At 40.8% G+C, this 26,559-nt stretch overlaps 1 protein-coding gene across 1 annotated transcript in view; it reads right to left on the bottom strand.

Annotated features, from left to right (window-relative positions):
- Positions 1–26,559, bottom strand: part of LOC147361877 (ATP-binding cassette sub-family C member 4-like) — a 177,611-nt gene that overhangs the window by 91,478 nt on the left and 59,574 nt on the right. Inside the window, exons 15-21 of the mRNA XM_086328421.1 lie at positions 23,557–23,754; positions 22,043–22,183; positions 21,094–21,131; positions 20,305–20,399; positions 17,842–17,988; positions 14,039–14,118; positions 899–1,049 (exon numbers count right to left, since the gene is read on the bottom strand). Coding sequence (XP_086184547.1) covers positions 899–1,049; positions 14,039–14,118; positions 17,842–17,988; positions 20,305–20,399; positions 21,094–21,131; positions 22,043–22,183; positions 23,557–23,754 — 850 coding nt within the window. The remainder of the gene's footprint in view (positions 1–898; positions 1,050–14,038; positions 14,119–17,841; positions 17,989–20,304; positions 20,400–21,093; positions 21,132–22,042; positions 22,184–23,556; positions 23,755–26,559) is intronic.

Genomic DNA, 26,559 nt, shown 5'->3' with positions numbered 1-26,559 from the left:
GAACTGATTCAAATGTATTATTTTTAATGGCTAATACTTCATTGTGTATATGTACCATAGCTTTCTTATCCATTCATCTGCTGATGGACATCTAGGTTGCTTCCATGTCCTGACTATTATAAACAGTGCTGTGATGCACATTGGGGTACACGTGTCTCTTTCACTTCTGGTTTCCTCAGTGTGTATGCCCAGCAGTGGGATTGCTGGATCATAAGGCGGTTCTATTTCCAGTATTTTAAGGAACCTCCACACTGTTCTCCATAGTGGCTGTACTAGTTACACTGTCGGTGGGAATGCAAACTAGTACAGCCACTATGGAGATCACGGTCTTTTCAAATGAGTCAGCTATTCGCATCAGGTGGCCAAAGTATTGGAATTTCAGCTTCAACATCAGTCCTTCCAATGAACACTCAGGACTGATCTCCTTTAAGATGGCCTGGTTAGATTTCTTTGCAGTCCAAGGGACTCTCAAGAGTCTTCTCCAACACCACAGTTCAAAAGCATCAATTCTTCGGCGCTCAGCTTTCTTTTGAAGAACAATTATTTATTTTCCTTCTACATTAGTTCCAACATGATAAAATACTTTCAAGAATAGTATTAACAGAGTGGATACTCTGTGTTAGGACATAGGTCATGAACAAGACAGAAATGGTCCCTGTCCTCATGGTGCTCACATCCATCCTCCTTGGGATAAAATGCAAAGGGCAGCTGACCCTCCACCAGCTCCATTTGTCTTAAGGGCCAAACCTACTCTCAGGGGCCATTACTTTCAATCACCTAATGTTAACAGTGAGAAATTCCACAGAACAGTCTTCAGAATTTCAGGGGTCTGGTTAATTGAGGCATAAATGGAAGATAGACTGCACTGCCATCCCAACCTGAGAGCCCTGGTACTCACTTGTACATTCCAGGCGTTTCACATCTCGTAATGTCTCTAAGAAATATCGCCGAAGAAAAAAGAAAATGATGCCAAGGGGAATCACAGGTATAGCAGTCCAAGGAATTGCAGCCACCATCACGCCCACCACACCAATCAAAAGTAGAAATGTCTGAAATAGCGAAAACACAGAGGCCTTCATGTCAAGGATACTTTTCAAAGATAAATTTTATTGATTTGTTAGGATTAAACTCCTTTCCTTCAAACTTGTTGAAACACCAGGGAATGCTTTCCCTTCCAAAGAAACAGAATTATAGGTGGTCCTCATGATGTTTATTGCATGCACCAAACACTCTGATAAGGACTTTCTAGGTATCAGCTCTTGTGATACACTCAGTAGCCATTTGAGGCAGGAATTATTATTTTTAACAGATGAAACTATTTGAGGCTCAGAGAGTAGAAGCTGTATCTCAAACTATCAGGAGTCAGCAGGTGTTATTAGAGAGAGGAGTGAGCAGGCATTACAGATAAGGAATCCAGATGCTTCAGCTATCCATGTAGGGATAAAGAAGTGGTTAATTACAAATTCAGTGTAACATATATAGCAATAGTATTATCTAATTTTACAAATGGAGACAGTGAGGCACAGGGAGAGGAAAAGCAATTTGATGGAAACTGCAAAGCCTAAGTCACGGAGCTGGGAACCCCATGTCATGAGCCATTATGACATATTTAAGCTTGCCCCCAACACACAACCATCTTTCTATCATTATACTACTAAGTATTTAAAATGCCCATTCCAAAGGTTAACTATTATAACAACACCAGATTCCATTTACAATGTGTATACTGTGTTTAAGGCCCTGTGCTGAGTTCCATGAACATTCTCTTAATCATCACATTATCCCCTGAGATGATTTTCTCTTAGGAAATGATCTTGGTCTAAAAAAGACAGCAGGTAGAATAGAAAATGAAATCATTGGTTGATGCTGATTTAAGCATCCATCTTTATCAGGAAAAGTATGATGATACTCTGGAGGACAGGATCAGGCAATAAGAATGCAATCAACACTTAGTGTCTGCCTGCTATAAAAGTCGGGTGAGGTGGTAGGGACTAGCAGATTCACCCAGTCTTGGCCAAGGCCTCTGAAGTTTATGATCTCAGGTGGATACAAATCCATGGTGATCTGCACAGGGGGATGGGGAAACATAGGGAAGAATATCTGAATATTTTTAGACAATTCTAAGACTCATGACTGATTTTATAGGCTTGTTTAACAAATATAAAGAATGGTGTGAATGACTTGCAGGCAGTAATCACAGTTGATGGAAATTTTGACCAAAAAGGAGCTGGGATGCAAAGGTTGAGATGCTTGTCTGAGTTAACACTGGCTATTCTTTACAGATAAGAAATAATGAAGTTTCGAGGGTAAGTGGTTGTCCTAAAGTTTCCCAGGAAGGCATTGCTTATCCTGGAGATAGAGAGGAACTGTTTGTACTCAGAGAATCCCAGAGCCACAGCTGCAGGCAGGAGGAACAAACAACCAGAACTGTGACTCTGTGGCCAGGAGCCCTTGGGAAGCAAACTGCATGATCTGGATAGAGACCCACATGCTTTTCCTGTTTCTCCCTGTCTCTGCTGTGGTATCAAAAGAAAACTCAGAGTGAAGAGCATGGAGTTCTGAAGGAATAAATGCTAATCATAAGTGGAGAAAAATAGGGCTGTCTGACCTCCCTCCTATTAGACCTGCAGAAAACATTTTCTTTCAGCCACTGGCTTGACTGTGCATCCTACCAGGCTACAACCTTCATGTTCATAGGGAGGGGTCCTTCCAGCTCCTTCTATGTCTAGCCTTTAGGTCACTTGCCTTGCTATTGTTGTTTGTTAAAAACAAAAAACTACACCTAAAGTGTTAATTATTAAACAAAACAAAACAAAATTACTGGTTTTTAGCAGACTTGCATCATTTGATGAACAACATTCATCCGTTTCAATAATCTGGCTCTCCCCAGGTGGCTTCCCTGGTGGATCAGTCATTAAAGAATCTGACTGCTATGCAGGAGACCCAGGTTTGGTCCCTGGGTCAGGAAGTTCCCCTGGAGAAGGAAATGGCAACTGACTCCAGTATTCTTGCCTGGAACATCCCATGGACAGAGGAACCTGGCATGCTAGAGTCCATGGGGTCAAAAAGAGTCAGACAAGACTGAGTGACTAAACCACTCCAGGTGAGGGCCTTTGATGACTAACCCAGCCTGGCATGTAGCCTGGGAAGCAGAGGTAAGATCAAAATGAAGGGCTCCATGGAAGCTGTGCCAATGCTTTTTCCTTAGGTACCCAGTGAAGACCCATTACTAATGCTCTCAGAAACTCTGGAGTTAGGTTCAAATTTCATGGCCCTAAATTCTAAAGCAGTTCAAAGAGGGTGCCTCTAACAGCTTTATTATACATACACACACACACAATGTATTGGTTTCCCAAGTGGCTCAGATGGTAAAGAATCTGCCTGTAATGCAGGAGATCCAGGTTTGACCCCTGGGTTTGGAAGATCCCCTGGAGAAGGGATGGGCAACCCACTCCAGTATTCCTGCCTGGAAAATCCCATGGACAGAGGAGCCTGGCAGGCTACAGTTCATGGGGTCCCAAAGAGTCAGACATGACTGAGAACTTTTACTTTTATATTTATGTACATTTGTGAATCTTTTATTGCCAGCCATCTCAAACCCTTTATAGAAGTTTGTAGAAGATGAAAATAGTATCTAAGCAAGAAGTTAACATGTGAAGAAGGAAACAAAAGATCCTAGTGTACAATAAACACACAATAAATCCCTTCCTTGTAGCCAACCTCATTTCTTTCTCCTACATTCTCAGGAATGTCAAAATGCCCAATTCAAGCTACACACACAGTTACTCCCACCTGGTTGGATTCCAGGCCCATCTGATGGACCACATCACCACGGCCTATGCTTCTGCATCTGTCACACTATGGAACAGAGAGAGTGATGGGTATATAGAAAGAAGCATATTGACCCAGAAGCAAGTGACACAAGTCCTGATATTCCCCAGATAAGGAGAATCATTATTTTTATATATTTCCCATTTGGACTACACCATTTGGGAAATTCTATCCAAAGTCTATGAATCCACATAATCAAATAAAAAATTCTTAGATGAAATCTTTCACTTGAGAGAAAATGGTGATTTTTCATAATTCAGAAAAATTCACAGAAAATCCTTGGGTTGGGAAGATCCCCTAGAAAAAAGAATGGCACACCACTCCATAATTCTTGCCTGGAGAATTCCATGGACAGAGGAGGCTGGCAGTTTAGTCCATGAGACTGCAAAGAATCGGTCACAACTGAGTGACTAACAAGTGTATACACCCACGTACAAACCCTAAGACTAAGCTTTTCTAAACCTGGCCTTTGCTTGGGATATATTAATCATATTCTTCATCCCTCATTTGACTGCCTTGGGTCTTTTCACAACCACATAAGCTCTGGGACCTGGATATCCTTCAATTCACTCCCAACATAGAGTCATAGCTAACTCCACTGAAGAGTGAATAGTGGGGTTTGGTTCACAGTTTGCTAACCAGCATGATAGGAAGCTTTAGGGAAACATGCTGTATCTCTTCCCTCATGTTTAGTGTATCTCACTGATCAATAGTTTCCTTTCCACTTTTGTCAGAGTTCAACGATATTACAAAATTTAAGACCGGAGTCCTCTTATTTTTATCATGGTACACCTTAAAAAGAAAAGCACTGTAAAAGTATATCACAGGGAAATCTATTTAACATTCTGTGATAACCTATATGAGAAAAGAACCTAAAAAAGAATGAATATAGGTACATGTATAACTAAATCACTTTGCTGTACATCTGAAACAAATACAACATTGCAAATCAACCATATTCCAATAAAATTAAAATAATTTTTTAAAAAGAAAAAAGTCTTTAAAAAAAAGCTAAAATCAAGGGTTTTGAAATCCATCTTATAAATAAAAGAAAGAAAACAGCATATTAAAGTATGTAGAAGAATGAAAATAGAAAAAAAAAATAGACTCTTGAGAGTCCCTGGTACAGCAAAGAGATCAAACCAGTCAATCTCAAAGGAAATCAATGGTGATGATTCATTGGAAAGATTGGATGCTGAAGCTCCAATACTTTGGCCACCTGATGTGAAGCGCTGACTCACTGGAAAAGACCCTGATGCTGGGAAAGACTGAGGGCAGGAAGAGAAGGGAGCGACTGAGGATGAGATGGTTGGATGGCATCATCAACACAATGGACACGAGTTTGAACAAACTCTGGGAGATAGTGAAGGACAGGTAAGCCTTGCGTGCTGCAGTCCATGAGGTCACAAAAAATCAGACACAACTAAGTAACTAAATGACAAAAGACCTGAATGAAAAAGAAAACTAACTTCTAAGCAGAAAAATCAACAAACACAAAGCGTGGTTCTTTGAAATCACCACAAAATGCAAAAGGGAAAAAAAGAGAGAGAGAGAAAATTTACAATTCACATGAATTAAAAGAGAATAACACAAAAGACTGGGCTTCCCTGGTGGCTCAGATGGTAAAGAATCTGCTTGCAATAGGGGAGATCCACATTTGATCCCTGGGTTGGGAAGATCTCCTGGAAAAAGAATAGCAACCTATAGCAGTATTCTTGCCTGGAGAATCCCATGGACAGAGGAGCCTGACAGGTTACAGTCCATGGGGTTACAAAGAGTCGGACATGACTGAGGAACTAACACTTCAGCTTTCATTTTAATACAAAAGATACCATAAGCATTACAAAGAGACTATAATAAACATTGTGCAGATAAACTTTTAAATTTTAATGTAAAGGACAAATGTCTTAAAAAATGACATATAAAACTAACATAATGATATAGAAAATCATAATAAATGCATATTGATCTAAGAATTAGAATTCTTTTTTTAAATTTTACTTTATTTTATTGTTTTGGCCATTCCATGCAGCTTGTGGGATCTTAGTTTTCCTATCAGCAATGGAACTCAGGCCTGCAGCAGTGAAAGCACCAAGTCGTGACCACTGGACTACCACGGAATTCCCTGAATACATAATTTTTAAATTTCTCAAAGAAAAGACTGTAAGTCCAGAGGGCTTCACAAAAACACTGTGCAGAAAAGTTTTACCGAACTTTTCCCAGTACTTTTCCAGGGTCCAGCATTATCATGATATAAAAACCAGATAAAGACATTAAAAGAAAGAAAAATTGCAAACCAAACTGTCTTGGAATATTAAACGACATACCAATGAACTGAATCTAGCAATATAAAAAGGTAATATTCCACAATCTAACTTGACTGGGCAAGTCCAAAATACTCAGGGTCACCTGTTACAAAGGACAGGGTGGAACCCTTTGGCAGGAGCTGATACTGTTCTCTACAAGCAGAATTTCTTTTTATTTTAGGGAGGCTTTGTCCCTACTTAAAATCAACTAATTATGGACTTCAATCACATCTACAAAATACTTACAGAGCCACACACAGATCACCTTTTGACTGAATAACTGAGGAATGTAGTCTGGTCAAGCTGACATTAAACTTACCATTAACAATGGAAATATTTCCCATGTATTTTCATGAAGATACATAAGAATTGATGCTTTTGAACTGTGGTGTTGGAGAAGACTCTTGAGAGTCCCTTGGACTGCAAGGAGATCCAACCAGTCCATCCTAAAGGAAATCAGTCCTAAATATTCATTGGAAGGACTGATGTTGAAGCTGAAACTCCAATACTTTGGCCTCCTGATGCAAAGCGCTAACTCATTAGAGAAGACCCTGATACTGGGAAAGATTGAAGGCAGGAGGAGAAGGGGATGACAGAGGATAAGATGGTTGGATAGCATCACTGACTCGATTGACATGAGTTTGAGTAAGCTCCGGGAGTTGGTGATGGACAGGGAAGTCTGGCATGCTGCAGTACATGGGGTCATAAAGAGTCGGACATGACTGAGCGACTGAACTGAGTGACATACTTCTGATAACAAAAGGTGACAAAATATTTTAAGTAAAGCAAATTATAGACCAATATCCTTCATGAACAACAGCTCCAGAAATTCTTGACAAACTACATACAGCAATACAGAAAAAAGATGCTACATTATGACCAAGTAAACTCTTTTCCAGGAATGTTAAGTTTAACTTTCAAATACCAATCACTATAATTCACATTAAAAGAGTAAAGATAAATAATTGTATGACCAGCTGAAGAGATGTAGAAGAAATATTTGTTAAAATTCAATACCTATTCTTCATTTTTTTAAAAAAGTAAAATTCCTGACAATTGAGAAATTAAAAGAAACATTTTCAATCTGATAACAGATACCTACTTAAAAAATTGCAATTAATATTATTTGTAATGAAAAATTACTGAAAGATTTTGTCCTAAGAATACAAGATTATCTTATCTAACCAATTCTCTTTAACACTAACTGGAAACTCTAGCCACAACAAGTCAAGAAAAGGAAATAAAGGTCATAGATATTGGAAATGAAGATACAAAACTGCCATTATTTACAGCTGACATGATTGCATATGGACAAAATCCTATAGAATTAAAAAAAATAAAAAACATGCCACTATTGACTCCAGGCAATGCAAAGTTAATTCACAAATAAATCAATTATATTTCTATAAACTAGCAACAAGCAAGTGAATAATGGTATCAGAAACAAGACTTCCCTAGTGGTCCAACTGGTTAAGAATCCACCTGCCAATGCAGGAAACATGGGATCGATCCCTGGTTTGGGAAGAATCCACATGTGCAGAGCAGCTAAGCCCATGTGCCACAGTCACTGAGCCCAGGCTCTAGAACAAAACAGCTGTACCTACCGAGCCCATGTGCCACAATTACTGAAACCCATGCGCCCTAGAGCCCATACTCTGCAATAGGAAAAGCTAAATGAGAAGCTCACCACAGCAACTAGTCACCCCCACTCACCACAACTAGAGAAAGCCCATACATAGCAAAGACGGCCCAGTGCATCCAAAATAAATGAATAAATAATTTAAAAAAACAATCCAATAATACTATGAAAAACAAATATGCATGAATAAATTTAACCAGAGAAGTGTAATATGTCTATACTAAAAATTACAAAATATTTCTAAAATTAAAGAAGACCTAAATAAGCATAGAGAGACAAATATTAGTAATTGCAGATCCAACATTGTTAAGACTCAGACTTCTTGAATATTCTATAGCTAAAAGGAAACATTAATAAAATTTTCAGGCTTTTATTTAAAAACAAATTGAAAGATTTCTAAAACTGACACATAAAAGTAAAGAATCCAGAATGATCAAAGCAAACTTGACAAAGAAGCACAAAGTTAGACAATTTAAACTACGGGTTTCATCTCTTATTAAAATGTACAGTAACTAAGAATGCAGTATTGGCATAAGGATCAAAATATTGGCATAACCTGCAACTACAGATGCAGATTTCCTTAATCCAATGCATAAAAGTCTTTAGCAAACATGTCCAGAATAATTGGAAAAAATAAAACTCAACCACTAATTACTCTTTCACATATAAAAATTAGTGCAAGATGCATCAATATCAAAAAAGTTAGAACACAGAAAATTATCTTCACACTCCTAAGGATATGCAAAGATTTCTTAGGATACAAAAACACCAACTACGAAAGAAAAAAAAAAAGGTAAACATTAGACTTCATCAAAATTAAACCTTGATCTCCACTAAGGATATAAATGGCAAGCCACTGACAGGAAGAAAATATCCACAAAGGACTAGCATTAAATATATATTAAAAATAAACATCCCCAAGGGGAATTTGAGAAAGGGGTTGGGAAAGGGATCAACACCCACAGAGATCCAAAATGACAAAGTCATTGTTCAGTGGGAGAGGCTGGGAATACTCTGTACACACTTTCCCTGACATCTCCACGCAATGAAATGCAAGGGTCAGTGGTGCTGAGACAAGTAAAGGCTGCAAAAGCAAGTGACCCATAATAACCTATCACACTGAGTCTCAGGCTTCATTCTCAATATCCAGATGCAGTGGCCTGTTGTTTTGAACTTCCCTCTCTGGAAAGAAATGACTGAGGACACCTCCTTCACATTTTATTTTTCTTGGGCATTTTCACTTTATAAAACTGCAGTCAGTGCATTCTGTGTGTGCTGAGGAGGGAATGACACGGTCCCTGGTGGTCCCACCATGGTTGCCATTGGTCACCCAAGTGCCCTCAGGATTAGCCTTTTGTGACCATGAAAGGACATGAAGACTAGTTCAGCTCTGCCAAGCTGCTGTTTTGTTTTTTTTTTTTTTTCCCTGAATGAGGGATGTGTGGGGAATAACGTTTTGCAACTTAGTTTTCCTCAATAAATTACAGTATTTTGCTGAGAGCAGCTGTGTGCAAGTTCACATGCTCAGAGCAGTCCTAAACCTTTTCTTTGGAAAATTACAATGCCTAAACCTAACTTCCACATCTCACCTTCATTTTCACTTGTTTTAGCAGTAGGAAGACTCCTTGGAGATGATGATTTCAATGACAAGAATTGTAGATAATTTAGACTTCTTACTCAGTGTTATTTGGGACTTCAGCAAATTGTTTGAAAATTACATTACTCTGAAATAGTTAATGCTCAATGGTCTATCTTGAAAACAACTTATTTTTATTTTGTGAGTCTATACAAGAAAGTATCCATCAAAATATTCAAGGATTACAAACCTGGAATCTCTGTGATACAAATTCATGAGATGATATTTATGGGCCTTGAAACTGTCTCTGATAATAACTTTAATGCAAAATAATGCCACTTTGCCAAAGGCAAAAGGATAAGAGGGTAGCAGAGAATGAGATGGTTGGATAACATCACTGATTCAATGACACTGAACTTGGGCAAACTCCAAGAGATAGTGAGGGACAGGAAGACCTGGTGTGCTGCAGTTCACGGGATCACAAAGAGTTGAACATGACTTAGCAACTAAACTACAACAAATACCACTGTCATCAGACTATTTCTCTTACCTAAAACACACATGTGGTATTTTAAAAATAGATACTTAGTGCTCAACATGCATTTATGTGTTATGCAAAAAATAATATTAAAATGAATTTCATTTTATCTTTCCAACAAACTTAGGAAGTGGGTGTTATTTTCTCCATTTTACAGAAAGGACAGTGTGGCTTTGTGGGGCAGAAATGGTAAGAGGGAGAGCTCGGATGGAGGCTTGGAAAGGGAGACGGTGGGGCTCTGCACTGCCACACTTTAAGGCTGTTGACATCATGAATAATTATCAGGTGCAATCACACCACATAAATTGACTTTTTTATGCTGCTCTCCTTCATCCTTTGAAATGGTGGACAGATCCAATTTGCCCAACCACTTATATAATGTGACTGAACAGGCTGGTGGCTGTAAGAGTCAGTGTACAGGATGGTGCACAAACTCATGATCGTCTCTCTGTTGGAATGTGGTCTCTGAGTGAAATCACCTGAGGGGGTGGACTGTCCTGCAGTGTAGACCACTACTCAGAGTCCAGGGTTTTCCTTAGCCACACTTGGCATCACTATCACAAAATATTAAATTATCTGAAATTTCATATAAGGGAATGAGAAGGAATTAGATGAGGGAAAGTATATGGAATAAACACTTTCAGTTCAGTTCAGTTGCTCAGTCATGTCCAACTCTTTGCAACCCCATAAATTGCAGCACGCCAGGCTTCTGTGTCCATCCCAACTCCAGGAATTCACTCAAACTCACGTCCAACGAGTCGGTGATGCCATCCAGCCATCTCATAAAAATAAAAATGATCAAGAATCTTCTAAGGTTTATCAAATACAACAGGGATAAGCAAAATCATCAAAAATGAGTTTGAACACAGGTATGCTAACATTGCTGAAAAAGGACCTTCCAGCCCCTTCCCCTCAGCTGGTGATAGAGAGAAAGACTGGGTCCCACACAGGAATTTGGTTTCCACCAGCACCTTTTGCCCCACCATTCACAGTGGCCTTTCCCTCTCATCCAGGATCAAAGGTCACCTCCTAGAAGCTTTTCCTACCTCCTGGACCAGGAGTCAGCTCTTTGCATCAGGAGGCCAAAATATTGGAGTTTCAGCATCAATACCAGTCCCTCCAATGAACATTCAGGACTGATTTCCTTTAGGATGGGCTGGTTGGATCTCCTTGCAGTCCAAGGGACTCTCAAGAGTCTTCTCCAACACCACAGTTCAAAAGCATCAATTCTTTGGCACCCAGCTTTCTTTATACTCCAACTCTCACATCTACACATGACTACTGGAAAAATCATAGCCTTGACTAGACGGACCTTTGTTGGCAAAGTAATGTCTCTGCTTTTTAATATGATGTCTATGTTGGTCATAACTTTCCTTCCAAGGAGTAAGCATCTTTTAATTTCATGGCTGCAATCACCATCTGCAGTGATTTTGGAGCTCCAAAAAACAAAGTCTGACACCATTTCCACTGTTTCCCCATCTATTTCCCATAAAGTGATGGGACCAGATGCCATGATCTTCGTTTTCTGAATGTTGAGCTTTAAGCCAACATTTTCACTCTCCTCTTTCACTTTCCTCAACAGGCTCTTTAGTTCTTCTTCACTTTCTGCCATAAGGGTGGTGTCATCTGCATATCTGAGGTTTTTGATATTTCTCCTGGCAATCTTGATTCCAGCTTGTGCTTCATCTAGCCCAGCATTTTTCATGATGTACTCTGCATATAAGTTAAATAAGCAGGGTGAAAATATACAGCCTGGACGCAGTCCCTTTTATATTTGGAAGCAGTCTGTTGTTCCATGTCCAGTTCCAACTGTTGCTTCCTGACCTGCATACAGATCTCTCAAGAGGCAGGTCAGGTGGTCTGGTATTCCCATCTCTTTCAGAATTTTCCACAGGTTATTGTGATCCACACAGTCAAAGGCTTTGACATAGTTAATAAAGCAGAAATAAATGTTTTTCCGGAACTCTTTTGCTTTTTCAGTGATCCATCGGATGTTGGCAATTTGATCTCCGGTTCCTCTGCCTTTTCTAAAACCAGCTTGAACATCAGGAAGTTCATGGTTCATGTATTGCTCAAGCCTGGCTTGGAGAATTTTGAGCATTACTTTACTAGCATGTGAGATGAGTGCAATTGTGTGGTAGTTTGAGTATTCTTTGGATAAGGCGATGGCACCCCACTCCAGTACTCTTGCCTGGAAAATCCCATGGACGGAGGAGCCTGGTAGGCTGCAGTCCATGGGGTAGCGAAGAGTCGGACACGACTGAGCGACTTCACTCACTTCACTTTGAGCATTCTTTGGCATTGCCTTTCTTAGGGATTGGAATAAAAACTGACCTTTTCTAGTCCTGTGGCCACTGCTGGCATATTCAGTTGAGCACTTTCACAGCATCATCTTTCAGGATTTGAAATAGTTTACCTGGAATTCCATCAACTCCACTAGTTTTGTTCGTAGTGATGCTTTCTAAGGCCCACTTGACTTCACATTCCAGGATGTCTGGCTCTAGGTGAGTGATCACACCATCGTAATTATCTGGGTCGTGAAGATCTTTTTTGTACAGTTATGTTTATTCTTGCCACCTCTTCTTAATATCTTCCGCTTCTTTAGGTCCATACCATTTCTGTCCTTTATTGAGCCCATCTTTGCATGAAATGTTCCCTTGGGATCTCTAATTTTGAAGTGATCTCTAGTCTTTCCCATTCTATTGTTTTCCTCTATTTCTTTGCACTGATCACTGGGGAAGGCTATCTTATGTCTCCTTGCTATTCTTTGGAACTCTGCATTCAAATGGGTATATCTTTCCTTTTCTCCTTTGCTTTCTGCTTCTCTTCTTTTCACAGCTATTTGTAAAGCCTCCTCAGACAGTCATTTTGCTTTTTTGCCTCCTCAGACAGTCATTTTTCTTTTTCTTGGGGATGGTTTTATCCCTGTCTCCTGTACAATGTCACGGACCTCCATCCATAGTTCATCAGGCACTCTGTCCATCAGATCTAGTCCCTTAAATCTATTTCTCACTTCCACTGTATAATCATAAGAGATTTGATTTAGGTCATACCTGAATGGTCTAGTGGTTTTCCCTACTTTCTTCAATTTAAGTCTGAATTTGGCAGTAAGACACCTTAGGACAGAGCAATCAGCCTGTGATAAGACAAACTGTCTACAAAAACAAAAGACATTTTCTGAGATGACTTTGATCCCATAATCAAATTACTGGCTTAAAAGCCTTCATATCTTCAAAGCTTCTCTCTATTAAACTTGTTGGACTTCTCAGGTGGCTCAGTGGTAAGAATCTGCCTACACTGCAGGAGACACAAGTCTGATCTCTGGGTCAGGAATATTCCCTGGACAAGGAAATGGCAACCCACTCCAGGATTCTTCCCTGAGTAATCCCATGGATGGAGAAGCCTGGTGTGCTGCAGTCCATGGTGTCACAGAAGAGTCGGACACAATTTAGCAACTAAACAACATTGTCCTTGTTAAAGTATTATTTTCACCTTATTTTTAACCAATCTTTTATTTGGCTTTATCCAAATAAAATGGTGCAGCAGATATTTGTCCCCTGTGGGACTATAATGCATCATGCTCATGCTCAATTGTGTCCAACTCTTTGTAGCCCCATGGACTATAGCCTGCCAGGCTCCTCTGTCTGTGGAATTTTTTGGGCAATAATATTGAAGTGGGTTGCCATTCCATTCTCCAGGGCATCTTCCCAACCCAGGATTGAACCCATGTCTCTTGCATCTCCTGCATTTGCAGTTAAATCCTTTACCACTGAGCTACTTGGGAAGCCCAATACAGTGCATAATTTAGTTAATCTAGGTTATCTTTCCATGAGAGGTGACTGTCTCTCTGTTATGAAATGTGCTCACAGTAAAGGGAATGCACACCAGACACCTGGAAGGCAGAGGGAGAACCATTTACCCAGCATGTCGCTGCTTCAGAGGAACATTGACATGATTGTGTAGCCACTCCTACCCCAGGAGTTACTCAGGTCACAGCCACACCTCTCTCTCAAAAACACAGCCTCTTACAGAAGATAACAGGACACATCACCAGGCTGAAAGGCCCACCTCCAGTCCCTGTGAAAAATCCTTAAGAAACAGGCACTCTGCTCTTCCCTGTGAGAACTCTGGCAGGACTGGTACACTACCTGGATGAAATCTTGAAATATCAGGGGCAGCAAGTCATCCATATGCCCAATGTCTTTGAAGAAACGATTTAAAATTCTTCCTGCAAGAATAGGATACAAAAATTACTCATTTCCTCAGATAGGAGCTTTAAGAGAAATAATTCATGAACAAATCAAAACAATATTTTTGAAGTATATGTATTTACTTTCCTGGTAATACAGTGTCCCCAGTGCAGGGGACATGGGTTTGACCCCTGGTGCAGGAAGATTCCACATGCCACAGAGCAACTAAGCCTGTGCACCACAACTACTGAAGTCCATGTGCCTAGAGCCTGAGCTCTGCAGCAGAAAAAGCGACCACAGTGTGCAGCAACAAAGACCCATGCAACTAAAAACAAATAAATAATTCTTTTTTTTAAAAGTCTACCTGCCAGTGCAGAAGACATAAGAGACAGGGGTTCAATTTCTGGGTCAGGAAGATCCCCTGGAGTTGGAAATGGCAACCCCCTCCAGTATTCTTACCTGGGAAATCCCATGGACAGAGGAGCCTGGCAGGCTACAGTCCATGGGACTACAAAAGAGTCAGACATGATTTAGTGGTAACACAACAACAAATTAAATATATTACAAATTCATATGAAATAAGCCAATGTCAATGGTAAAAAGAAAGACAAAATAGGATGATACCTAAAGAGAAACAAAAATACCACCAAATGGCAGTGGGTGGGAAATTGAAATTGAGTCCTGATTTCTACAATAATGAGGGAATCTTGTGGCAGTAACAGGAAGGGTTGGTGGATTTGAGAATGTTCCCTCCCTTTAGATCCATCCCATCTAAGACTTACTCCAAGTGCTAAATTGGTAAATAAATAGTTGCAAAATACCTAAGTTAATCCTAATTGTTACACCAATTTTGCTTTAATTATCACAATTAATTTTGCCAAGTGATACTTTTTAAATAAACATAATTATAACCTCTCTGCAATTTCTTTTTTTTCCCCTCCAGATGGCTCACAGCAGCTCACATTTTGGGAAATTATGGCTTGTGGCCATTTCCAAGTTGTAAGTTTACTACTTGGGTAATAAGCTGTTATTTTCAGAGGTATACCAGATGTGACAAGCACAGACTTATGAATAAGCTTCTAAGAAGACCAGAGGGATGTAGGCAGAAAAAGTGAAATATTACTAAATGACCAAGAATCACTTATCATTGATTTTACTTCCCTTCTCAGATTCCACAATAATAGTATATCCTTAAGGCTGCAGGATAGAATATGAGAATTTCTGGTAAATATCTGGTGTGAACTAAAAATGTCACCTGTTACATCATTAAACAAAGGATGCTGCAGCCATCAGGACTCTGCAGCCACCCCTGCAAGGGTGATGCACCCTGAGGAGACTCAGGATGAGAAAGAACAGGACGCTGGCCCCAGACAGGGGAGGTGCACACCAAAGGAACTGTAGCAGGGAGGAGCTAATATTGACTCCATGCTGGATCTGTTTCTTTGACCATTGCTATGCATTGTTTTTGTCAGGGAACACTGCCCTCCTGCCTGAATGTTAAACTAAAGTGGCTTTTATCAGCTCATAGGGAGACAATCTGACTTTCACCACCTGTGAATGGCTGCAGAAAAATTGCCCTCTTATTGTGCAAGATAACTGGCCTTTTGACTTCACTTCCTCGCTTCCTCTCCCCTATGTTCTGTAAAAGAACCAGGCATCCAGACCCCAGTAAGATGGCTATTTTGAGATATCAGTCTATCATCTTCTCAGTCTGCCAGGTTTCCAAATAAAGTCATTATTCTTTGCCTTAACATGTCGTCTGTAAGATTTACTGGCATTGTGAGACAAGCAGAGTGAGCTTGAACTTGGTAACAAGTAATACCACTATATGTGGTTTTTCTCTTCATGCCATCACATACCAGAAACAAAGATAACCATAAATCATTTGTTAGAAATTCTACTTTTGAAAATAAACACAGAAAAGAGTTCAATTTAATATACCGCTAAAAGAGTAAATAACTGATGCCCCTAAACCTTTGGTCCTATCTTTGCAGTACTTATTTGGGCTTCTATTTTCTTGAAGGAATGAATTTCTGATAATAGACACAGGAGGGGGAAACAAGATACACACTGTTATGCCTGCTGCTCTAGGATGAGTGATCTTAAAGATTTAAACTTGGTTCCAAATCCTTGAATAATAAATCAGCATCTGGAGAAGCCTACAGGCCATCAAGAGCCTGGTTAACAGTGGTCACAACCACTCAGAGGCTGTTATAACAGAAATTCAGCCCCACTTGATGCTCCCAAATTTATGACTGTAGTTTTCACATCAACAGGCAAAGTAGAGAGACCTCGCAGCTGTAATAGCAAAGACTCTTCCAATCACTTCCTCACTCCAGCTTCATTATAAGATGAGATTCTGTGGGCCTCTGCAGTTTACCATCCTGTGCTCCTCACAGTGCCTGGACTAAAGAACATGTGTTGAATAAATCTGCACAAGATGCTGCACTAAACAGTCTTATTTAATCCTCACAACAGTCTTGTGAAACAGGAAGGGCACCAGTTATTCCCATTTCACAGGAGAGAAGTTCCCAGACACCATGCCATCATCCTCACTGAGGTTCATTAGGCACTGACCCTGTGCTAAGTGCTGTGAATGTATTAACCTGCTTAATGCCCACAACGTCAAGATATTGGTAAGTGTGTGAATAGTATCCTCATTTTATACGTAAGACAATTGAAACACAGAAAAATTAAATAACTAGCATATAAGTATTAACATAACTATAACTGGCTACCACTATTAATAACTAGCACTAGGATTGAACCCAGGAAGTTGGCTCCAGGGTCCGTACTTATAACCATGACAACGTCCTGCCTGGAGATTTGCCTGCCCAGTAGTATCCACCTACTCTGGCCTTGATCACACAGCTAGTTGATGGCCAGGCCAAGGCTACTGCTGTCCTCTCTCCAGTCACATTCCTGCCTCAACAGGCCCTGTCAATCATCACCTGCAAAAACAAAGCCACCCTGTGCCTCAGCACAAGTCTAACCAAATGAACTGAGTGGGCATGTAGGCTGATGAACTAACTCTTCATAGGAACCTAGGTCACGAGACTACCTTCAGAAGCAAGACAGGTCGAAGGCCTCAGGGAGGAGGAAGCAATCACTGCGAAACCTTCAGGGACACTCTTAACACTGAAGATCCACCTGCTATAAACCACAAGACCTCTTAAACATAACCAAAAGTCCATTGTAAAACAAGAGGGTTGATTTTACTGAAGAGGATGTTTACATTTCACTGATCTTGTATTTTAATTAATCTTACATTACCATTTAGGTAAAACTCAAAATAAGGGCACATGTCAGAGTTCTGTGGTCCCAGAAATGGATGGACAATGAAAGAAACACACAGCCTGTCTTCAGTAGAAATTTTCCTGGAAGAAGGTCCTTCCTAGTTAGCTTAACACTATGTAACATAGCCAACGTTTCAACAACTAGTCAAAAACATTTCAACACATTTGCATCATCTGTTAGGTGTTTCATATGCCACATAACAAATGGACTCCTAAATCATCCTGCAAAGTAAACAGTCATGTATTTTTACAGACATGTATAAATTGGAATAAAAGCTTATATGCTCCTATATTCAGATTTTCTCTGGCAGGAAAAATGATCAGTGAAGCTTTTTGTAGAAAACGAATAAACATACACAGTGATTTTCTTGAAAGCATCTCTTCCATTTTCAAATATGAAAATGTAACCAGGCACTTAATGTGTTAACAAGATATATTCACTAAAAAATATGGTGTCTGACTTACCTATTGGATTTCTATTGAAGAACAATACCGGAGATCTTAAAATGGTCTCCAACATTTTGTTGTGCAAAGTTTGTGAAGAATAAACAAGGATGTAGAATATTAACAGAGACCGTGTGATGCCAAAAAGGAGAGTAGACACAGTTAACCCTGAAATAAAGAAACATCACTCAGCACAAGATCTCTGTCTGATCCCAAACCATGCTAAAGCATGGCAGTCAGTTTAAAAAGATACTGTGTATTTTATTCTATAAATCTAATTTGTATAGAGGGTTACATATATAAAATACAGAATATAAAACTTATATATATATATATATATATGTATAAAGTATATTCTCTAAGAGTTTAATGCTTTCAAAAAATACATTTCTAAAGAAAAGTGTAAAAATCACTGTTTTCCTCTCACTAAATAGAAATAACACAGGCAAAAAAAAATAAGTGTAAACTACAGTTTCATTCTAGGCTTGCCTAATTCAATTACAAGTTCTAATAAAACTTATAAGACAGATAATTATACAAGTAGCTAATTTAAGTAATGCTCAAAATTCTCCAAGCCAGGCTTCAGCAATACATGAACCGTGAACTCCAGATGTTCAAGCTGGTTGTAGAAAAGGCAGAGGAACCAGAGATCAAATTGCCAACATCTGCCGGTTTATGGAAAAAGCAAGAGAGTTCCAGAAAAACATCTATTTCTGCTTTATTGACTATGCCAAAGCTTTTAACTGTGTGGATCACAATAAACTGTGGGAAATTCTGAAAGAGATGGGAATACCAGACCAACTGACCTGCCTCTTGAGAAACCTATATGCAGGTCAGGAAGCAACAGTTAGAACTGGACATGGAACAACAGACTGGTTCCAAACAGGAAAAGGAGTACGTCAAGGCTGTATATTGTCACCCTGCTCATTTAACTTATATGCAGAGTACGTCATGAGAAATGCTGGGCTGGAACAAGCACAAGCTGGAATCAAGATTGCCAGGAGAAATATCAATAACCTCAGATATGCAGATGACACCACCCTTATGGCAGAAAGTGAAGAGGAACTAAAAAACCTCTTGATGAAAGTGAAAGAGGAGAGTGAAAAAGTTGGCTCAAAGCTCAACATTCAGAAAATGAAGATCATGGCATCTGGCCCCATCACTTCATGGGAAATAGATGGGGAAACAGTGTCAGACTTTATTTTTGGGGGCTCCAAAATCCCTGCAGATGGTAACTGCAGCCATGAAATTAACAGAGGCTTACTCCTTGGAAGGAAAGTTATGACCAACCTAGATAGCATATTCAAAAGCAAAGAGATTACTTTGCCAACAAAGGTCCACCTAATCAAGGCTATGGTTTTTCTAGTGGTCATGTATGGATGTGAGAGTTGGACTGTGAAGAAAGCTGAGCGCTGAAGAACTGATGCTTTTGAACTGTGGTGTTGGAGAAGACTCTTGAGAGTCCCTTGGACTGCAAGGAGATCCAACCAGTCCATTCTGAAGGAGATCAGCCTTGGGTGTTCTTTGGAAGGAATGATGTTAAATCTGAAACTCCAGTACTTTGGCCACCTCATGCGAAGAGTTGACTCATTGGAAAAGACTCTGATGCTGGAAGAGATTGGGGGCAGGAGGAGAAGGGGACGACAGAGGATGAGATGGCTGGATGGCATCACTAACTCGATGGACGTGAGTCTGAGTGAACTCCATGAGTTGGTGATGGACAGGGAGGCCTGGTGTGCTGCGATTCATGGGGTCGCAAAGAGTCGGACATGACTGAGCAACTGAACTGAACTGAATGCTATGCTATATATATTCTAAATACTCTTGTGAATAGAGACAGTCATGATAATATTAGTCTGGCAAGCCAAATTTTGAATTAATCACACAGTTGGGGAGGAGATAACACTGTGATCTCAGAGTAAGAAAGAGACAGAATCCTAATTCCAGACACTGGACTTCCCCTGCTTAGCTTCTCAAGTTATTAGTGAAGCTCAGGAGATGAGCAGTATTGAAATGGGAGCTTTGCATACCTGGGAGGGAATAATGCTTTTATCTGGGGTCCATGCTGCCAGATGATTTCATCCAACATCAATAAAAGCCAAAGTTTATTCATACATAATCAGAACAACGGGATGGGGATCCATTTCTAATCCCCTTACCCATCCATACAGCAATATAAGATTTAGTTAAAGCACCTTTTAGAATACACAGTAGCTACATATTTCCAGTGGCTGATTTTCTCAATATTCAATCCTGGTTTAACTACCACAACCCAGTATGGACCAACTTAAGAGTCTCCATTCAACCTCTTTTCTTCTAGTAGATCTTTAAAATAACTATTCTAATTAATTCACAGAGTAAACATGATTCATATACTTAATCTATTAAGACATTACTGAATTACTCTGGAAGCCCTCTTGCTCATGCAGACTCATTGTAAGCATCTTAAACTCTGGTATTATAGAGCAGATGACTCAACTTTACCTGAATAAACTCCTAAGTACCAGTTCAGAGCAAACACTACATATTCATCTTCTTTTACTAATGTCCCAGAATACAGCTCACTTTGTAGATTCGCCCTATGGAAGAGGAAATAAAAAATAATACACTATAGATATACATAGAATTTATACAAATATCACAAAAAATTACCTCAATTCAAGAAATGTATTTTATGCTGTAAGGTGTTTCCCAGCTCACAATGCCCTCTGTGTGTCTCCCTTTTAAAAATCTGAATCATGACTTTCAGTTTTCAAAATTATCTGTGAAAACAGACTTAGAAAATGAACTTATGGTTGCCGAGGGGAAGGATAGATAGAATGTTTGGATGCTCATGCACACACTGCTATGTTTAAAACAGGTAACCAACGAGGGCTTATTGTATAGCACATGGAACTCTGCCTAATGTTATGCGGCAGCCTGTATGGGAGGGAAGTTTGGGGGAAAATGGGTACATATATATGTATGGCTGCATCCCTTGACTGTTCATATGAACCTATCATAACATTGTTGATTGGCCATATCCCAATACAATATTAAAAGTTCAAAAAAAGAAAAGGAATTGTCTGTGAAGAAGCTGCTAAAGGGAGGGACATGGGGAGAGACCATGAGGGGATCACACACCACCCACAGGAACTTTCATCTTTCTTCAGGCAAACTACATGAGGGTCAGAAGAGGAGGCTGAACTTGCCCCATCTCTCCCCCTGACTCTGTGGGAAAGGGGGCTTTGTGTAGATTTCACAGCACTTTGGGTCAGACCAGGAATCACTCACCAGAATGCAAGCCACAAGTCCTGCAGGACGTAGGCAACCTGGAGCAGGAAACAGCAGTCACTCACACACTGACATCACTGAACCTCACACCCCACTCACTAGGATGGGGGATGGAAAGGCTCCAGAACACGGAGACGGTCCTTCCGCCTCAGGTCTGCACCAAACCCCATACCCTAGATGACCACAGGTCAGGGGAGGGCATCTTACACGTTAATATCTTTAAAAGAAATCCCCTTTTCCCTAGAAGACTTTGCTCCCCAAATATAATGTACATCAATGCAAATCCAAGTGGACTGCAAAAGGCAGTAATAACAGTACATATGTTCGGATTTTTTTCAAAGAAAAAGCTTGACAGGTACAGTGATGGTCAGTTCTGGGTGTCAGCTTGGCTAGGTCAGTCTCCAGTGATTCAACCAAACACCCATCTAGATGTTGCTATGAAGGTATTTTGTGGATGTGGTTCACATCCATCATCAGAACTTCAGGAGAGGAGACCACCCTCAACACTGTGGTGGCCTCGTCCAGTCAGATGAAGGCTTGAAGAGCAAACCCTGAGGCTTCCTAGAGGAGGAAGAAATTATGTCTCAAGACATCAGGGTCAGCTCCTGTCTAAGGTTTCAGTCTGCAGGCCTGCCTTTCAGATTTCACATTTGCCCAGATAGGCCCACAACTGCATGAGCAAAGTCTTTGAGATAAATTTCTTAATATATATATTTAAAAATAATTATATTATATTTTATTTTTTTGTTTGTTTTTGTTTTTTTAATTTATTATTATTATTTTTTTTTACTTTACAATACTGTATTGGTTTTGCCATACATCAACATGCATCTGCCATGGGTGTACACGTGTTCCCCATTGTATATAAATAAATAATTATAAAACACAGTATAAATAGTATATAAATATCAAGCTGAGTGCACAAACCAAAATAAACGCCCTTACGTACCTGAGCTGTGATGTTGACTAGCATAAGGAAGATGATGACAGGCCAGTCAGCACCAGCTGTGAAATAATTCACATATGTCTTAAAACCAACTTTTCCTTCCAAATGGTCCTCCAGAGGTAGTGTAACCTGTATATTCTCAGTCTAGAATGGAAAAAATGGCAGTAAGAGATGAAATTTTAAAAAATGAATCCCAAATTTCAAGAGCTCAGCAATGTCCTCCACTGCAAAGCTGTGGGAAACACACATCTCATACACTGGTAGGAGTGCAGGATGGTCCACCTCCTACAGAGAAAGGTGGGGGGATATCTGGCCAAACCACATATGTGTTTACACTTGGACTCAGCCATCCTACTTCTAGGAATCCGTTAGAAATAAGGAAATGTCATTCGCATGAGTTCATTCATTCAGCGTTGGGTAGTTTTGCTTAAAATACATCATGACTCTCAACTAACACACAACAAAATCAATTAACATATAAATGCAGAAGTTTGATCTAAGATAACACACAAAATGATATGGAGCTAATGTACCCCTCTAGATGACTTGTGTCATTCAATGATAGAAACATAAAACACTCTTGGGGCTCAAAATACTAGCCAAGTACAGTAAACTGAGTTCACAGAGAGAGCTGGAGTAATATGAGTTTGAATAGCACATTGCAAGCATATGATCTGAATCTATTTGGTTCCTAAGTTTCAGAGAGTGATTCCTGAGTTTAGAAAGTGAACAGCTAATCTGAATACTTATAGAACCATTCCAGGCTCCTGGGTTTGGATGTTGAGGGTTTGGCTATCAAGGGAATATCTGTGTATGTTTTTATGGGAGATCTAGTGCATTTCCTCATCTCTGTCTGGAGGACTTAGAATGCATTACAACATCACAGGAGCCTAGTGTGTCCTCGGCTCTGCCCTGGCCACTGGGGTTCAAGGTTGATAAGACGTGATTCTTAGTCATGAAGGGTAAGAAAGGAGGATGGGAACTAACACCAAAGTGTTTACCATGTGTCAGGTCCTTTGCCCACATTACCTCTGACCTATCACAAACCATCTGACATTGAGGCAAAACACTACCATCAGTCACCTGCAGTGCCAGAACATTCCAACATATAGGAAAAGTAGCTAATTTAACATGGCAACAGCAGGACTCAGTCTAAGAGGGTCTTCACATTAAGCCTCTGGATACATAAGGGAAGCCAGGGGCCACCAGCATGACTAGGATACCTTTACTAAGGTAAACTGAAGTGGCTTACAATCAGTGTGAGCCACATGCACTCCGAAATTCATAGCACAGCACCTGCTACTACTCTCCATAAGATTCTCCATCCTACACCCAAAGAGGAACCCCAAGCAGGCTTGCTCCCCTCATGCTCTTCTAACTCTACTAATTCCATTGAACAAGACTTTGGGAACTTAGGGTCTACTTTGGGACAAATGAAGATGTCACAAGCAGACTGAAGGTCCACGAGGCCACCAAGAGCACACAGACCCGGGCACACTGCAGGATGAGAAACTCACATCTTGGTCCTCTGGAGCTGCATCTTTCAATGAGGGTCTGGGAGACTGGAGAGACTGAACCAAAGACTCAGAGATCACAGTGGGAGCTCCTGGAACTGGAGATGGTTCAGACTGCTCATTCCCCTTCTCAAAAAGGGAAAAAATATCTACCCCGGATTTCAGGAATTCAGAGTAAGTTCCTCTTTCCACCATTTTGCCCTAAAATTAAAAAAAAAATTGAGAGAAATTAATTTATATTTGATAATATTAAACCAACCTAAATACTAATCAAAAAAGTTATCTGGTCTTAAATTATGATTTTTGAAGAAAAAAAAATGATGCCTGGGTCTAGAATTCTTGTTAAGAAATCTAGTTCACTCAGCTCAGTACACAACTGAGCATTGTATTCTCTGCCAAACCCTGTCCCTGTGTCAGGTGCTGGGGGATGTGAAAGAAACGTGTTCTCATGTGTTAAAATGGAGGCCACTGACACAACTACCCTGGGCACTTAGGAAAGCAAGAAGTACAGAGGTTGGTGGGAGGATCGGCACAGTCTTTTTAGACAACATGGGAATTGAGAGAAGCCTCATGTGACAATTCCAGGAAAGGAATTTAAACTTAACCCAGAGGTGGGCACAAGCACATCTGCATATGGGTAAGAGTCACTCATTAAATCTTCACTGACCACTGTCACTGTCACACTATCATGTGCCCGGCTGCGATAATAGGAGCCAGCCCCGGACAGAAAATCCATGAGAGGCCTCTCCTTGGTCTACAACTTCCCCCACACACTCAGCAAGTTCCCAACTGAAAAGTCAATATTCCACCTGATAAAGTAATTAAACAAGGAGGCCATGGGGCTGGAGTGGCTCTAAAGCCTTGGCAGTCTGTGCCCACAAACCAAAACCTCAGCCAGAATCAATGCACTCAGATCCAAGAAAAAACTTAGGAACAACCAACCACAAGCAGCCAACCAGGTTTCCCCAAATCAGGCAACTGCTTAAGCTACAGCTAACCAAATCACTTTCTTTGAACACATGTGACACATCCTTGCACAGTTTCCCTCCCTTCCAAAGTCATATAAAATAATGTGAAAATTTTTTGCTATTTTCTGACCCCATGAAACCAACCTCAGCTGATTCATTTAGTAGCAAATAAAACATCAGAGGAAAAAAATGTCAGGATGCAAAACTCATCAAATGAGAGGAGCTCTGATTGAGGCACCTCAGGCGGAGGGAGCTGGCCCAGGACTCTTGCTGGGACCCCTTTCACCCTCTCCCCAAAGGGGTCCACTGGGAGAAATGCAGGGAAGCATCTGAGTACCATCTGATACTGGAGAACTAGAAAATGATGCAGAATGTACTGTGTCTTGTTCCACTTGGGAGGCAAAATTCACACACCTCTTTAATGAAATCACCACTCACCACATCAAATCTGTAATATGCACAATTAAGTGACTGGTAGTACAAAGACAGCAATTTCTCTCAGCAGTCAAGCGCTGGCAATTCCAAGGGACAAGGGGGCAGCCATCCCCTCTCTGCTGTGAGAGAGGGACCTGACAAACAGTAAAGATGGTTCCCAACTCATCCAGGAGTGCTCACCAGTGGACAAATAGTTGTTTTATTAGTACTAAAATTGGGGGGTAGTGTCCTCAAAGGAAGCAATAAGGGGGCCCCAAAACATCTAGGGATAGGGTAAATAGGTTATACTCCTCCTTATTGATCCTATGTTCATAACACTGTCAACACTGGGGTTTACACACTAGAGTCGCCCCCTCTGCACATGAAATCAACTGCTCTCAACCTTGCAAACCTTAGCCCCTTCTAGAGGAGTGGAGAAAGAGTTGACACATGGAACTGCTTCCAGAGAGGCAGGGGTTCTGTATTTCAATAATCTTTCTTGGAGCAGAGATTCATTTCAAAAGTCAGGGATCTGACCAAGGGCCTGTGGAGCACTCAGGGGTTAACAACAAAGGTGCTGAGACCTAGAAGTAAAAAAGCCAAGGAGTGAAGCATCAAACGACCACTAAGTCTGAACACTTCTCACTAATCTCCACCCCACTCTCAACCATGCTAGGAGCTGTGGGTTGGATGGTGCTCCCTCCTCAAAAGGATATGTTCAGACATGACACCTGTGAATGTGACCTTATTTGGAAGCAGGGTCTCTGCAAATGTAATCAAGTTAAGATGAGGTCACACTGGAGCAGAGTGACCTTACATCCGATATGACTGATGTTCTTATGAGAAGAGACCCAGACTGACACAGGGACAATGACCATGTGACATCAGAGGCAGAGACCACAGTGCTGCAACTGGAAGACAAGGAACACCAAGCAAGGCCCGTGAACACCAGAGGCTGGAAGGAAGGATTGTCCCCTAAAGCCTTCAGGGAGAGCACGGCCCTGCCAGCACCTGGATTTGGGATCTGTAGCCTCCAGAACAGGGAGACGATAAACTTCTGCTATTATAAGTCACTCAATTTGCAGTACTAGGTTACAGTAGTTCTAAAAACTGATATTCTAGCCTGAGCCCACACTTCTGTCTTCTCAGCTTTACTAAGATTCCTAACTGCTTCTTCTGTTGCCCCTCCAGTGCATCAGAGGAATCTCATAACTCCCACATCAGACCACATCCCTTTTCTGCTCTGGACTGTGCAAGGCTTTCATCCTACTTCTGGTCCCAGCTCCCTGCCTGGAGACCACCTCCCTTTCGCTCCTCAGCTCACTCTCGTCAGACACACTGGTCTTCCTGTTGTTCCTCCAACCTGCCAGGTCACTCCCTCCTGAGGACCCCCTGCCTCAGACCCCCTCCCCCAGGTGACTGCATGGTCCCCCTACCTTCATGTTACTCAGACCCCATGAGGCATCAGCTCCTCAGGGAGGCAGCCAGGATGTCAGCCCACCCACCTCTCTCTCTGTCTCATCCTCCCCATAAGCCTTGTGAAGGTAGGGCCTTGTCCTCCTGCTGCACAGATTCCCACACATATTGGACACATAGAGACCTGGGCAGGGAGACCAGCAACTGG

The sequence above is a fragment of the Bos grunniens genome, chromosome 12 (genome assembly GCF_055505025.1).
Source record: "Bos grunniens cultivar Pamir isolate PY7600 chromosome 12, Bosgru_T2T1.0, whole genome shotgun sequence".
In the NCBI taxonomy this organism is placed as follows: domain Eukaryota; kingdom Metazoa; phylum Chordata; class Mammalia; order Artiodactyla; family Bovidae; genus Bos; species Bos grunniens.
The sequence above is the reverse complement of the archived record's forward strand: the minus strand, read 5'-3'. Positions and strand labels throughout refer to the sequence as shown.